Source organism: Labrus bergylta, chromosome 12, assembly GCF_963930695.1.
Source record: "Labrus bergylta chromosome 12, fLabBer1.1, whole genome shotgun sequence".
NCBI classification, from domain to species: domain Eukaryota; kingdom Metazoa; phylum Chordata; class Actinopteri; order Labriformes; family Labridae; genus Labrus; species Labrus bergylta.
This window is the reverse complement of record NC_089206.1, coordinates 5,876,323-5,890,717: the sequence shown is the minus strand read 5'-3', so window position 1 is coordinate 5,890,717 and position 14,395 is coordinate 5,876,323. Positions and strand designations below refer to the sequence as shown.

General features: G+C 42.2%; 1 protein-coding gene across 3 annotated transcripts in view; it reads right to left on the bottom strand.

The window, feature by feature from the left end:
* Window positions 1-14,395, bottom strand: part of hspg2 (heparan sulfate proteoglycan 2) — a 102,003-nt gene that overhangs the window by 3,903 nt on the left and 83,705 nt on the right. For 2 of the 3 annotated variants that reach the window (XM_065961083.1, XM_065961084.1), the window contains 26 exons: window positions 13,354-13,497; window positions 12,252-12,386; window positions 11,911-12,092; window positions 11,367-11,562; window positions 10,961-11,140; window positions 10,553-10,813; window positions 10,191-10,353; window positions 9,402-9,499; window positions 9,042-9,308; window positions 8,825-8,937; window positions 7,834-7,981; window positions 7,634-7,750; window positions 7,414-7,431; window positions 6,225-6,309; window positions 6,002-6,146; window positions 5,815-5,917; window positions 5,611-5,720; window positions 5,420-5,528; window positions 5,193-5,291; window positions 4,877-5,098; window positions 3,939-4,183; window positions 3,660-3,831; window positions 3,184-3,306; window positions 2,690-2,746; window positions 898-973; window positions 739-817 (listed from right to left, as the gene is read on the bottom strand). In XM_065961083.1, coding sequence (XP_065817155.1) covers window positions 739-817; window positions 898-973; window positions 2,690-2,746; window positions 3,184-3,306; window positions 3,660-3,831; window positions 3,939-4,183; window positions 4,877-5,098; window positions 5,193-5,291; window positions 5,420-5,528; window positions 5,611-5,720; window positions 5,815-5,917; window positions 6,002-6,146; window positions 6,225-6,309; window positions 7,414-7,431; window positions 7,634-7,750; window positions 7,834-7,981; window positions 8,825-8,937; window positions 9,042-9,308; window positions 9,402-9,499; window positions 10,191-10,353; window positions 10,553-10,813; window positions 10,961-11,140; window positions 11,367-11,562; window positions 11,911-12,092; window positions 12,252-12,386; window positions 13,354-13,497 — 3,647 coding nt within the window. The remainder of the gene's footprint in view (window positions 1-738; window positions 818-897; window positions 974-2,689; window positions 2,747-3,183; window positions 3,307-3,659; window positions 3,832-3,938; window positions 4,184-4,876; window positions 5,099-5,192; window positions 5,292-5,419; window positions 5,529-5,610; window positions 5,721-5,814; window positions 5,918-6,001; window positions 6,147-6,224; window positions 6,310-7,413; window positions 7,432-7,633; window positions 7,751-7,833; window positions 7,982-8,824; window positions 8,938-9,041; window positions 9,309-9,401; window positions 9,500-10,190; window positions 10,354-10,552; window positions 10,814-10,960; window positions 11,141-11,366; window positions 11,563-11,910; window positions 12,093-12,251; window positions 12,387-13,353; window positions 13,498-14,395) is intronic. The other variant, XM_065961085.1, reaches the window with a different exon arrangement.

Sequence of the window (14,395 nt, the reverse complement as noted above, 5' to 3'; positions counted from 1 at the left end):
TAGAGGAGGATCTTTGACAGAATTTAACATAACATGTAGAAATCTTCCAACATTATTGTTATAGGTGTGACATCAAACCTGACAAAAGAAGCCATCATGCAATAAATAAAACACAGAGAGCTTTCACTTGGGACTCAAATGGTTCTCCAAGAGTTTCTTCTAACATTTCAACCATATATCTTTTTGGGCCATACAAATATGTAAAGTGGAACAGATATGTAATGAAACATGCCAAATGAATAAGGAGTGTCTCGTGCTTGAGTGGATACCTTTTTACTAGCATGCACCTTTCGCAAATTGCGTGCGCCATTGGTCTCCTGAGGAAGATGGAGGGTGTGTTAGAGAAGCAACATGCATTTATTAAGTGACGTCAGGTGGAGCCCGGCTCGCAGACAACATGCCCAACAGTGTTACAGACTCAGTGGCACAAGCATGACTGAGACATCGTGATGATGGATGCTGCTCATCAGCCAGTGAATCACTGAGATGGATGACAATGCAATACTCTGAAAGTGATTTATTAAAGGTTATATGTTAATTAAAAAAAACTTAGGAAAACATGAATGACTTTAATGTCTTAACAGGTGAGATGATGGTGATTATTAGGAGTGCTGAAGTGCAATAGCAAAGTTAGGGTGAGAATAAAAAGATGCATGGGGGAGGTTTGAGTACCAGGTTTAAGATTTGGATTAAACCATTAAGGCCCAGTTCTGTAGATAAGTCAGGAGCTGGACTTACCACTCCCTGCCAAAAAATCAGGCCCTCAGAGGAGCCAGTGTTGATCTCCAGTTCAATGGTCTCTGGTGAGTCATGGGCACTAAAATAGAAAAAATAATTGTATCCATGAGTCATGTTTTCAATTCCCCCAAGTACTCCATGGGTTAGTGTGACAGTTACCTCCTTGGAAAGATGGATCGAGGAAGGGCAATGTATCCATCATTATGGAAATGAGCTGCATACTGATATGGAGAATCTACAAAACACAGAGCAAATGCGTAGAACAATTATTTTAAATGACGTCAAGGCTGCTGTGAACTTTCATCCCAGTTGTAATGGCGCCCTCCAGTGGCAAAAGCGTGGCAGAAAGAAGTCTTTGTAAGACGGGCTTCATTAGACGGTTTTAGACAAAGAGGTATTCATTGACAAACATCAGGTAGAAAAGGATTTGTGTCTTCTTGTTGATGTTCAAAGCAGAAAGAGTTTTAGTATTTCAAAGGCAAAAATTCATATTATTCCTCTTAACACTGAAAAGTTTAATTTAAAAATAAAAAAAATGAGTAATGGACTTCAACCTAGTTTGGTTGCACGAGGATCAAGCTTCGATTTACCTGGATGACTGAGAAGAATCTACCTAGACATCTTATGGGAGCTAATGTCAGCTAACTTTAGATATTGAAGCTAATATGAGAAAAAAAAGTTTTTTCCCCCCTTTTTGTTGGTGTTCAAAGCAACAAGACTTTCAGTTCATAAAATAATAAATTATATATTATTCCTCATTACAATGAAAAGTTGAATTCCTTAATACTTACAAAAATAGCAATTCTTGGTAGCTAATGTCAGCTAAGTTTAGGTATTAGCAGGAAGCTAATATTTCTAAATTAGTGAGCTAACTTTAACTTCTTTTCTTGCTGGTGTTATTATAGGATATAACTTTTAGCATTTCTGAAATCAATTCAGTATTTTCTTTTTGGTTACATCGTTAACTGTCACACTAAATATAGAGTAGCTGAAGGTAACATTAGCCACTATAAGCTAACAGACAAAGTACTTCTGTAGCTGCAAAACCTCTTAGCCTATAGCATTATTTATTAAGCCTTTAAGGATATTTTTTTTGTTTCAAATGTTAACTTTATCAAACTTGATCATTTGATTTATTCTCTGATTTTAAACACATATAAGAAACAAAATATCTCAGTTCTAAGCTGCCCAAACTATGTCACAGAAATCCATGTGCAAGGAGCTAAATGCAATTTTATAGAATAAAAATCTTCTTAGCTACTAAACTTGACTCCATGATGCAAACTCATCAAGACATGAACAAGTTATTTGTCATTCCTCACGCACTACTTTCTCCGACATTTCACAGAGATCGAACTGAATTCATGGAAACCCGGCATGCACAAATACCACATGAATGAAAGGATGCTCGAAATACATCCCAAATCACCCGAACACCTTCACGCTGAGCACAGTTTGAGGTGTTAGTAACAGCCCAAATGAGTAGAGCGGATTTTATTTTCTGGCTTGGACATTGTCCGAGAGAAAAAAAACAAGTATTTCTGGTGTATCTTCTTGTTGTATAGACAGACATTCTTGAGAGTGACGATAACAGGGCTTTTTTTTGTGAGTAGATTTCTTACAGGCATTGACATGACGATATAGAAAAACAAAAAAAAAAGGGAATTCCACATTTCATGAAGGTACCAAAACAGGCAGGAACTAAAGTCTACCATCCTATTACTTTTTAGAAAATGCAGAATTCCCCTCTCCCAACTTTCCATTGGGGATAAGACTCTCCCAGTCACCAGCTGAGAACAGACACGTTTGGTTTGTTTTTGTGCTTGAACATGTGTTAGGCAAGAGGCGGTTCTGGTTGAGTTTGAAAGGGACGCGGTGGGGCCCCTCGAGCGCAGACGGGCCCCTGTTAGTGACGTTCATGTCAGGCAGACTGAATATCGAGATACTATACCATTTGCCTCGCTATCTTCCAAATTCCTCAGGGCTGCGGGGGAGGAGGAGACCTGGCCTGTGTGTGCAGGATATATCCATGAGAGTGCAAGGGTAAGACATACGTAATCATTTAGGGTTAACCCTCCTAATGCAATGCTCGGGGAGGGAACTGTGATTTTACAAGGGTTTGAAAACGTGAATCATATGGTCTGCATGTATATAACTAATATCTTTGTCCATACGATGCAGATAAGTAAGAGATGTGGGGAAGGGAATGGGGCCTTTTAGCAAATTGGTGTGATTATAAGTAAACAATGCAATTAAACATTTTCCCACATGCTGTTCTATTTCTGGCTTTGATTTTTGGATAACGTCCGCTTCATCTTTGACTTCTAGCTTTGTATTTGTCTTCTCTACTTGCAAATGGAGCTGCAAGAGAAACTACAGAATTGGCTGAAAATTAAGTAGAATCATTGTTATTATGACAGACGATTATAAAGCTAGTCGACTTACTTTCTTCACAGTTCAGGCCCGAGTGGTTGGGTGTACACAGGCACTGGCCATCGACACAGCTGCCGCCATTCTGGCAGTGAAGGTCGCTCTGGCACACGTCTCTCACCACCTCACAATGCTCACCTGCAGGGTCACACAGCAGTTTAAGATAAGGGGTTAAAGGTCAGTGGTAAAGTTCACAACAAAGGCAGAGCATGTTTAAAGGGTTTCTGGGATAATACATTGAACATGTGCTTTTTCTTTTAACAAATTAACTGAATATTATTCGGATATTTTTGAATGAGCAGATCTCTTTAACTTTGTTTTGAACCAGATTTCATGGGGTCACAGCTCAGAAAAACACAATCACTTAAAGAAAGTAAAGTTATAAATGGAAAGAAGAAAAGGGGGAGGAAGATAAAGACCATATTTTGAATTAACTGTGTTAGGAAGACTATAGAGAGATCTGAGAGCTGATTTGGAGACAGGGCACTAACCTTCAAATCCATCCTTACAGAGGCACTGGTATTCATATTCAACACTCGACATGCAGTGTCCACCGTTCAGGCAGGGCCGGCGGTCACAGGGGCTGTCGTCCACACACTTGCGGATAGATTTGCTTTCTGTAAAGCTGTAGGACAGATCTAGCTTCTTGTTGTTGATGGAAACCTAAGCAGGTGGCATTCAGACAAATACAATGGTTAAGCTACCAAATACACAAAAAGAGACTGACCAGCTTTTGTTTGATCTTCTTCTTTATCACAGTGAGAACTCACCTCTCCTATACATCCCTCAAACATCTCGCTGACATTTGCAGGCTTAGGCAGGATGTCCATGTTGGGGACTCCTCCCAGGTACATGGCTGTGTGGATATTCAGACCCTGGGCTTTTCCTGGAGATGTCTTCCTCTCCACCGGGCCTTGATCGACCCTCAGGTGGCCGGCCCTCTTGTTCCGCTCGGCCACAACTTTGTGCCACTGGCCCAGAGAGACCGGCTCTGGACTGCGAAGGATGGCCTGGCCTGAAAGATGAGAGAGGGGTCCACACAGCTTCTTTAAAGTGGGATCTTTAAGAGCACCTCAAGTCAAGATCATCTTGCTTGTGATGTATGATAACTTAAGGAATTCATAACATTTGTATGGCAGCCTTTCTGACTCAAGTTACAAACACCTGTCTTTTTTTAAGAAGTGGACAAAGCCTCTAGATCTGAAAAATGAAGCCATTGTAGGAGTTCCTTTAACCTGTGCTCTTTCTAAATTCCAGCAGGGGGCGACTCCTTTGAAATGAACCTACTTCTAACTAAACTTTTTACCTTTGTAAAATTTTTCCTAATGAGTTAATTGTCATAATTGCTAGTTGCATATCTTCCTAAATACTGCATGGTGTTCATTTTCTAAGTTAGTAAGTTTTTTAAGTTTATCTAGATAAAACAGTTTTTTCACAAGCTAAAATTAGCCTCCCAATCAAAACCACAGACAACGCTAGTCCTTGTCTTAGCTGATATCTTTTCATCATTTACTAATTCCTCTTAAATCTCCAGCTCTTGTCCAAATTCAGTCACATCCAGCCCTCAAGAAAAACACCACGGCGACAGCCTCCAGAAATTCATTGCTGAGATTAAGGCTACATCCAGTTCTTATATAGGGTACATAACACATGTTGATATAGTATCCAGGGCAGATACATGACTACCTTCTTTTCATTGATGAATTACCTGTGCCCAGTTCGTATCTGAACTCTACATGTCCATCCACCATGGAGACGGCCACAAAGTCCTCCACTTTCATTTTCTTCCCGCCACAGAAGAACATGAGACCGTCTCTTTCCAGGGGCTTGAACTCCAGCTCGACCCGCAGGTCATCGTGGATGTTGGTCAGGGGAGGATAGGCGATGTACGACTCCTCTCCATCGAACATTGGAGTGGTCACCAACTCCCCTGGTGGAAGTCAACCGAGAGGATAATGCATTAAAATTAAGATTCTGTATTGTTTAATTTCATTTGAATATCTAGAAGTAAATTCCTGTCTTACCATCCATGCATTTGTTTCCAAACTTGCCAAGATGGCAGCGGCAGTCATAGCCCAGGCCATTGGGGCGGTTAATGCAAGTGGCATCTGGTCCGCAGGCCTCTGTGGGTTCATGTTCAAACCGTTACAAACATCTAGTTTCAAGATGTTTTCATAATGGTATTGTTGCATACTACTTAAATTAATCCAGGTGCTTTGTTTTATCATGTGTGGTCTGTTGGCGATCGTACCTGAGTGACAGTGAAGGGATGGGTGATGCTGGCAGTTGCTGCCTGTGAAGCCTCTGGGGCAGCTGCACGAATACAAGCTGGCATCCGAGTCCTCACACCTCCCTCCATTCTGAATAACAATGTAGAAGAAATGATGGGATTAAACACAGGCTAGATGCTACAAAAACAAGAGGTGGATGGCAGTTACTGACCTGGCATGGTTGGTCTTTGCACGTGGGGCAGTTTGTGACTCCTGTAGAGCTGCGGTCGAGGTCTTTGAAGATGACTTCCTCGCCCTGGATGACCAGCTGACGGATACAGCCTGCGCACAAGTAATTAAAAATAAGAAAAATCCAAAAAAGAAAAGGTATGTTCCCTCCATCCTTTATTCCTGCATAAACAGAGATATATATTACCGACAAAACCAGTCTTAATGCCGGCAGTTTTGGCGAGACTAGTGTAGTTGGGGTAACCGCCCACATGCAGCTCCTCGTTCAGATCCAGTCCCTGGAACTTGCCCTGAAGAGAAAACAAATGAACTCTCGCAAATAAATCGAAAACACCTACGCAAAAGAGGAGTTACTTTCACGTTGACAGAAATACCTGCGAGCTGCCGTTTATCGGCTCCCCTCCGTCCACGATGATGTAGCCCAGGGTGCTGTTACGAGACAGCTCGACGGTGTGAAACTCTCCCAGTTTGATGGGGTTGGGGTCGCGTATGGAGGCCATGCCCGAGCCGACGTCAAACCTGAATTGATTATCAACTTGATCACCATGTTTTTATTCCAGTCATTAATAAGAACTTTGAGGGTGTTTATAATCTGACCTGAACTCCAAACGACCTCCAACGAGTCCCAGAGAGATAAAGTCTGCACCGGTGGTCCTTCTCTGGCCGTTGTAGAGGATCATACCTTCGCCAGAATAACAAGAATAAGTAAGGGCTAGAAAATAGAGCAATACTTACAAAATATCCATCTCAAGAAGTCAATTAATAAAGTAGCTTGAAGTGTTGTCTTTCACTATTTGAAAAACATATCAAGCTCATTTTAAATAATTACTTGGGCCACTGGGAGAAAATATTCTATTCTTCAGTTTTGTCTCAAAATAATAACACTTACTTCTTTAACATTCACTGAAATAACAGTCAGATCCTGCTGGTGCAAGATCTGACTGAAGAAAACTTTTTTTTTACCTAACAGGGGCGTCTGAGTGACTTGTTAGGATGGATATTGTTTCTGGAGTCGTTCATACAGCGTGGTAAAGCTGGATGGTAAAAGCAGCATGCTATGGTGAGGCAACTTTTAAAGCCAACCAAAGCCATTCTATCTGAGCATCACTGGGCTGCCGTACTCGGCACGGTCATTCCTTTTTCTGGTCTCCACATGCTGGGAAAACATGCTCTGAAGGGAACCACAAAGGCTCATGGGAGTATCGGGGAAACATGCCCTCTTGCACTTCAATCAGTGTAACCCCTGATGGCTGTGAAAATAAGTGATCTAGAGAGAGGAGACTGCCATAAATATGCAACACAAAGTTTAAAAAACATAGTGTGCTAAAGATGTTTGTATTGCACATTGAAGCAGGAGGAGTCGAGGGGGCTTAAATAGTTTTGTAAGAACCAGAAATTGCTTATAGATGTTAAAAAATAACCGCCAGGATTTTTATCTGTAGAGACTAAATAAGGGCTTGCAAACTAAATGTGTCCTTCTGTAGCTCTCACTGCCTGATTTGCTGTTCAACATAAACATGTAGAGTTGGTTATAAAAGGAAATCATTCAAGGAGTGTTCTGTAGAAGCTGGCACAGCAGAAGCTGATGAAGTGGACTTGGATGTAAAAGTCGACATGTAACCGAGCTGATGACTGCAGAACACAGATGGCATGCACCATATTGCATCTCGAACACAGCTTTTTGAAAATCAGCCTTGAGCTGGATGCATTATGTGAAAGTCTGATGGAGTTGAAAAAAGCCAACATCACTCTTGAGTTCCTGTGGTTCTCAAGCACTGAGACTCACCAGCGTACAATATGAGACCTTCCCACCACGTGGGTGAGAGGAGGAGGGGAGGGGAGAGAGGGAGGGGACAAGAGACGCGGTAAATTTATACATTTATAAAGGAAATATGACAAACATACAGAAGAACATCACAGTGCAAAGAGATTAAAAAAAGAAATGGCACCCTGCAAATTTCACCAAGAAAAAGTGTTTTTTTAAAAGTTAAGGTTTTACTTCTTACCATCGACATTATCAGGTCTGAAGTTGATCTTGATGCTGAAAGATTTGTAAGCGTTTTTGATGGTGGGCAGGGTGAGGTAGGACAAGGGTTCCTGTGTGAAGTACGGCATCACTCTCTCTGAAAGTAAACACATTGAGTCAAACCCTGCAGATCATGCTGGAAAAAAATCTTTTTGAATATTTGTATTCTGCAGAACCAACCGTGAACTTCAAGTGTGGTAAAGGCTTCCACTTTCCCCTGTTTGTTGGAGGCGGTGCAGACGTACGTCCCAGAATCCTCATGGGAGACCCGGGGAACCGTCAGCACATTGACGTCCTGGAAACACTTTGGAGGAAGCTCTGCATCCAACTAGAGATAGAAACAGACACAAGACAAAATCAGCATAACAAAACACAACTAATTTCATAGAAACGTTTCTCTCTTCAGGATGGCAAGCGTTGATATTAAAAGAAGACTTTCAGCCTTGAACATTTTTTTTTTATATAGGTTTAGTAGCAGTTGAAAGACCCCATCCATATTTCTAATGTTCCCAATACAAAAATGGGAACAGACATAGCACTTAAAACAGTTCTTCTGGTTGGATCGGGACCATCTTCAGTGGGTCGACAACATGGGAAAATACAACGCTGCAAAAAGTCTATGATGCGCTCTTAAAACCTGTTTTTTTTTTCTGTCTATTTGTTCTGTCACATTTTGTTCCATCTGAGGTCCAAACTGCATTATTATTCATTAAATAAATCTGAGTGGTTTAAGAATATTTTGATATTTTCGGTCATGATTTCTCATTAAGGAGGTGGTGCTGGTGGTGGATCCTGAGGCAAGACCAATTGTAAACTAGTGTCTTAAAAAAGCATTTTAGAGTGAGGGATGTACAGTGATTGATCCTGATATACGTGTTCTGTGATTGGTCAAATACATGAATACAATACAATTATTAAAAGACAGCAAAAAAACATGTGTAACAGCTTGTATCATGTCCCCAAAACTCCTGGATTTACCTCCTGACTCTGTTTATATCATGCAGACAAACAGCTACACCATCAGAGTCCTCAATTGTATTATTATTCACATGTGGCATTTTTAATATATCGGCCTTGAAGGACCCCAGAACAGATCAAGCCTACCTATACAGTTTTATTTTCTTTAATTCCTCCAATACACAATCCAGAAATAGAGGATGAATTTGGTTACCTTGGCCCATTTGATGTCCGGTACAGGGTATCCTGAAGCCACACAGGGCAGGACTGCATCCGAGCCAACTGTCACCTCCTTAGTTTCAGGCAGCGCAGCAATTTGAGGAAGGGCTGTTCAAACAGACAAAGGATTCAAATTAATGTGGTTACCGCTTAAATAGAAAGCATTTAAATACATTCTGTTATTATATGTTTTTTTTTTCTTGAGAACTTACACTGGACGTTGAGGACGACCTGCGACTGTACTGAGCCCACGTCGTTGGTGGCTGTGCAGCGGTACTGCCCGGCATCAGCCTCCGTCACCTGCTCGATCTTCAACATGCCTCCCTTCACCATGATGTGAGCAGGCAGAGACCCACCCACTTTACTCCATTTGACAGTGGGCTCCGGGTCACCGACAGCCTGGCACTCAAACTCCACAGAGTTCCCGATCATCACAGTCTGCACCGAAGTGCGCACGTTGATCATCACCTTTGGCAGGGCTGCGGAGAGAAAAAGACAAAAAAAAAAAGCAGTTTGTTATTTTTGGTTTTAGTGAAGCTCATGCTGGTATATTTGCAATGAGTGTTTCTGACCTTGGATGGTCAACCTGGCAGAGTCCTGGGCCTGACCGTACACACCGCTGGCTCTGCAGATGTAAACGCCTTCATTGCTCTGCTCAAGGTTCTCAATCCTGCAGAAAAGCATGCAATTATAGACATGTATGCAAGATGGGTTTGGTTTTTCTTTCAAATATAACACAATACTTAAGGGACCATTTACCATGAAAAAGATGAAAATCATCATTCATTTTAACGTAGAAGAAAGAGAGAAATGTACAGCAATCTCAGATTAAAAGTAATTGTTCCTGTATCTCCATTGTTGTCCATAAAGCATTAAAAACATGCTATAAATGATTCACACTGCTGCTCTGGATATCACTCTGTACATTTAAGTTTAGTCAACAAAGTAACGTTTGCTTTAAAGACTCTCTAAAGCACCAAGTAGAAAGCTGAAAATGGTCTCAGTTAAATGCAATATTTACGATTGCTTGAGTCCCATTTTCCAAAATCTTCAGCACCCAGCTGTTTGAGAAAAAAGTATTTGGACTCTTTTTAGATGATTTAGATTTTCATAAACCTAATGGCTCACAGAGGCATGCTAACGTTTGTTTTTACGTCCTTGTGTTTGTTCATGGTTTTTCTTTTTCCTCCTGGGGTTTGCTAAAGATACCAGAATAGATCGTTAGAATCGCTTAAGATGAATAAACAAGTTTTTATTTATAGGCAGTTTGATCCTTTATACATACATCATGAATACCAATGCCTTCAGAGCTGTAGTGTAACCTTGTTTCTTCAAACAAACGTTTGTGATATCAAATTCACCTGAGCACTCCATCCTTGACGTGGTGGTTGGGTGGCAGAGCTCCTCCCTCCTTCAGCCACTCAATCTTGGTTTCTATACCTCCTGCTGCTGAACAGGTGAACTCCACAGCACTGCCCTGAGCTTTCACTTCAACCTGGGGTGATACTCGCACTGCCAATGGGGCTACAGAGGGGGGGCGAAGGAAAGAGACATGATGTGTTGCTTAAAGGAATATCACTTCTAACGCATCTTCATACGACCATTTAAATTCAAAGATGCTCCTAGATGTTTAAGTATTTATACCTATAGAAGAGAAGTCGATCTTCATTTTTTTTTAAATATGTCAAACCTTGTTAAATTATTACATTATTATCCAGCTTACATCTGACTGTGACTTTAGCGACCACCTCGCTGTTGCCCACTTTGTTGCTGGCCACACACTTGTAGCTCCCAGCGTCCTCGGCGGTGGCCAGGTTGATCTGAAGGTCTCCTCCGCTGACCTCGGCCCTCGGGGGAAGGTTTCCGTCCAGTTTGGTCCACGTGTATTCCAGAGGAGGAGTGCCATGAGCCAGACACTGCAGCCTGATCACCTCCCCGACCCGCACGGCGACGTCATCGGGCAGCGAGGTGGCGTACGGGAGCGCTGGAGACAAGAGGAAAAAACAAGATAAAACAAGACGAACAAAGGAGGAATTTGCACTCAGTGTTTTTTAAGTTTTTAATGATGTTAAAGCAGGAGGGAAAGTAAGTGAGACAAAATGACAGCGAGCTGTAAAACCAGCAGACTCACTCTCTACATCTAGCGTGATGATGACTTCAGTGGTGCCCATGTTGTTGGTGGCGGTGCAGATGTATTCTCCAGAGTCTTGGCGGCCCACAGTGGGCAGGACCAGGGCGTTGTCCACCACTTTGTGTCTCCAAGGCAGAGGAGAACGCAGCTTGGACCAGGTGATCGTCGGGGAGGGTAAACCTACAAAGGCATTTTTGAGAAGAGTGCATAGATTTGGTGCTCAGCTAATTTTAACAAACAAGAATGAAAATGTTTTTTTCTCTTATGGCATTGACTTAATTAAAAAAAAAAGGCTGGTACAGGTGTTGTCAAACTATTTCCAGGATGGTAAGGTAAAATCAAAGTGCAACAAATGACATAAACCTGCTTCCAAGCGCGTGATTTAGATTTTTACGGGCATCATTACCGTGAGCATCGCAGCGCAGCGTTGCAGTCTGTCCCTCCACTATCACCATGAGCGGCTCGGGGACACTGGCTCTGGGCACTGAGGGCACCTGAGCGCCTCCTTCAACCACAACCTCCACCTTTGTTTCAGTGCTGCCCTCGTTGTTGCGAGCCGTGCAGACATAGGTGCCGCTGTCTTCTGGACGGGCCACTAGTATCTGCACGGGAAGAAAGAACATAGATGATATAAAACATTAACTCCAAAAGCTCAGTCTTTACATAGCAACAGAGAAGTAATGGACTACAAATAGGACTACAGATTAAATTGCGCTATCATGCTTAGTCCAGTGTGTTCACTTTTGCACACATAGCTTATAAATTGATTCATATGCATTGTCCAAATTAATTAATATGATTGATTGAGTTTGAATTGATAACTGTGAATAAAAGAAGGGAGGATACATCTGTCAAAAGAGTGAAAAGAAAAAAAAAGAATGTGGAATTGGAGGCATAATGTAAACTTGTGAAACTGTAACCAATCATGTTATTAAGATGTGTTTCAGTACCTGCATGACCGCATTAGACTCCATGGGCACGGGGCTGGTCAGCATGGTCCTGCGGTTGCTGTCCAGTCTGTGCCATGACACAGAGGGGCGGGGCTCTCCCGACGCCTGGCATTCAAGATTAATGGGTTCACCCACCCTGACACGCACGGGTCCAACAGGAGTGACGGTGGCCACAGGAGACTCTGAAGAAGACACCGATAACAAAAACACTGATACGGTTCTGATCGGAACGAGCCACTAGAGGGAACCGTTTACTCAGGAGTCTTTTGGTTTGCATGATGACTTTAAAATATGGAAACACCCTTTTGTTTCCAAATAAATGAGGCCCGACGTATGCTCACCTTTGATGATCAAAGACACGATGGTGTGGGTGATGCCAAACGGGTTGCTGGCCACACAGCGGTAGGCGCCATGGTTCATTGGGCGAGTACTGGTGATGGTGATAACAGAGCCATCAGGACCAATTTTCACGTTATCTGCAAGGGAAAGTAAAAAATAAAACATTATGTCCACTGTATGACAGCCTACTTTTGAATGCACAGGTTTACTCATCATGATAAGCATTACAGAAACTTTTAAAATGTTGCATCATTTCTTCTTAGGGTCTGCAGGAAGCTTTGAAAAGCTTAAAGAACCTTTAAGAGCTCATAAGGACTGTGAGAGCTTTTGGAGCAGCTTCTTAAGTGTTTTAGATGATGAACCGTAGATAAGACTGTTGCAGTCTAGTCTGGAAGGGATGATGAATACGTGGGGGACGGTCTCAGTAGCTGAAAAGGAGAGGGATGGGCGGAGGCGGGCGATGTTCCACTGATGGAAAAAGGCTGTTTTGGTGAAGGAGAGGGTTTGATCAAAAACCATAAACAGGTTATGGATATGTGGGGGGAGGGAAGCCAAGGGGGGGGGGGCATTGATGGAGAGGGAGAAGTGTTGTTGGTGGACTTGATGAGGGATTTGGGACTGATGGTGTTGATTTCTGATTCGTCGCAGTTAGGAATTTTAAGTTGCTCACTCAAATTTTGAGTCCAAGACAATCTTTCCAAAATAATGTGAATTTAAAGTGTAAGACAAATGTAAGATAGTCAAATAATAAAGGTGCAAGGTCATCATACCAAACAAAAGAGTTACTGAACAGAGATTGAAAAGACATGATTGGAAACAAACATGCTAATTTTTATTTGAGCTGTCATGTCATTGGTTGGTCTTAAGATTAATGACCTGTAATGTTTTTAGAAAGTAAAAATGTCGGTTCAAGTCGAGAGAAAAGAAAGCCAGAGTTCTAAATTAGTCATTAAATGGAGCAACAGAGCAGTTTATTCATGGGTGGATTGTGGCTGTAATTGCTTGTAAATAATGACATCATAAAATCAGACCTCATTAAACAGGTTTATTCCAATGTGTGTGTGTGTGTGTGTGTGTGTGTGTGTGAGAGTGTGTGGTTATTACCTGGCAGTGGCTGGTTGTTGGCCAGTTTCCACTCCAGTCTGATTGGCTGGGCTCCGCTGTATATCCTGCACCTGAAGCTGGCCGTCTCCCCAACGCTCACCGCAGCCCTGTGAGGCTCGACGGCGATGATTGGACTCTGAAGACCTGCAGCACAGAGAAGAATTCGACATGATCGCTTCAAAATGTCACTTCATTTCACAGACTTATTATTCACAAGAACTAACACAGACAGATTACTATTCAACGTGGCTTTGGGCTTCACTGGCAGGACTTAAAGAACCCAAATATTGTTAAAGGTCCAGGACAGAGTGAGCGGAAGATGACATCATGGGATAGTAGAGAGGGAAATCATTTCATCTGAGGTCACGCTGGGCTCCACTGGAAAAGTATGACTGGAAAGTGAATTCATGAAGTGAGAGCACTGTTAGTCTGAGAACAACACCCCGGCCCCTGACATGTAAAATGCCCGGCCCTGAAAGTGTTTTTCCCAGACTCGTCACTGATGTCGTCTTCAGCTCACATTTCCTCGGTGAGAAAGTCACGACTGTCAAGTCTGATCAAAGCGTCAGATATAAAGAAAAGGGAAGTGAAATAGGATTGTTTGGGGAAAGAATAGAAATACAAAAATGGACTCTGCTTTACAGGAAACATTCATTTCTTCTAAGTGTAACTCCATCCATTATCTACACCACTTTTTCCCGTTCTGGGTCACGGGGAGCTGGAGCTGAACCCAGCTGTCTTTCGGCGAGAGCCGGGGTACACCCTGGACTGTAGAATCACAGGCTAAAAACCTTCTCTATCCCTGACGTTTAGTCCCCTATCAATAATGAGTGTACTCATTATTATTATTGGTAATTAGTACCTCATACAACCACACTTCAAAAACGATCCCTTAAATGTTGTGGCAATGTTATTTTTTTGTAGATTGTCATGTCCTAAGATTCCTGAAATGTCTTGCCAGTAGAGCCTTTGAATCAAATAAATCGGCAGGCGATTGAATTCACTACACCAGCTCAGTGGTAGAGTTGGTTGTCTTTGAATT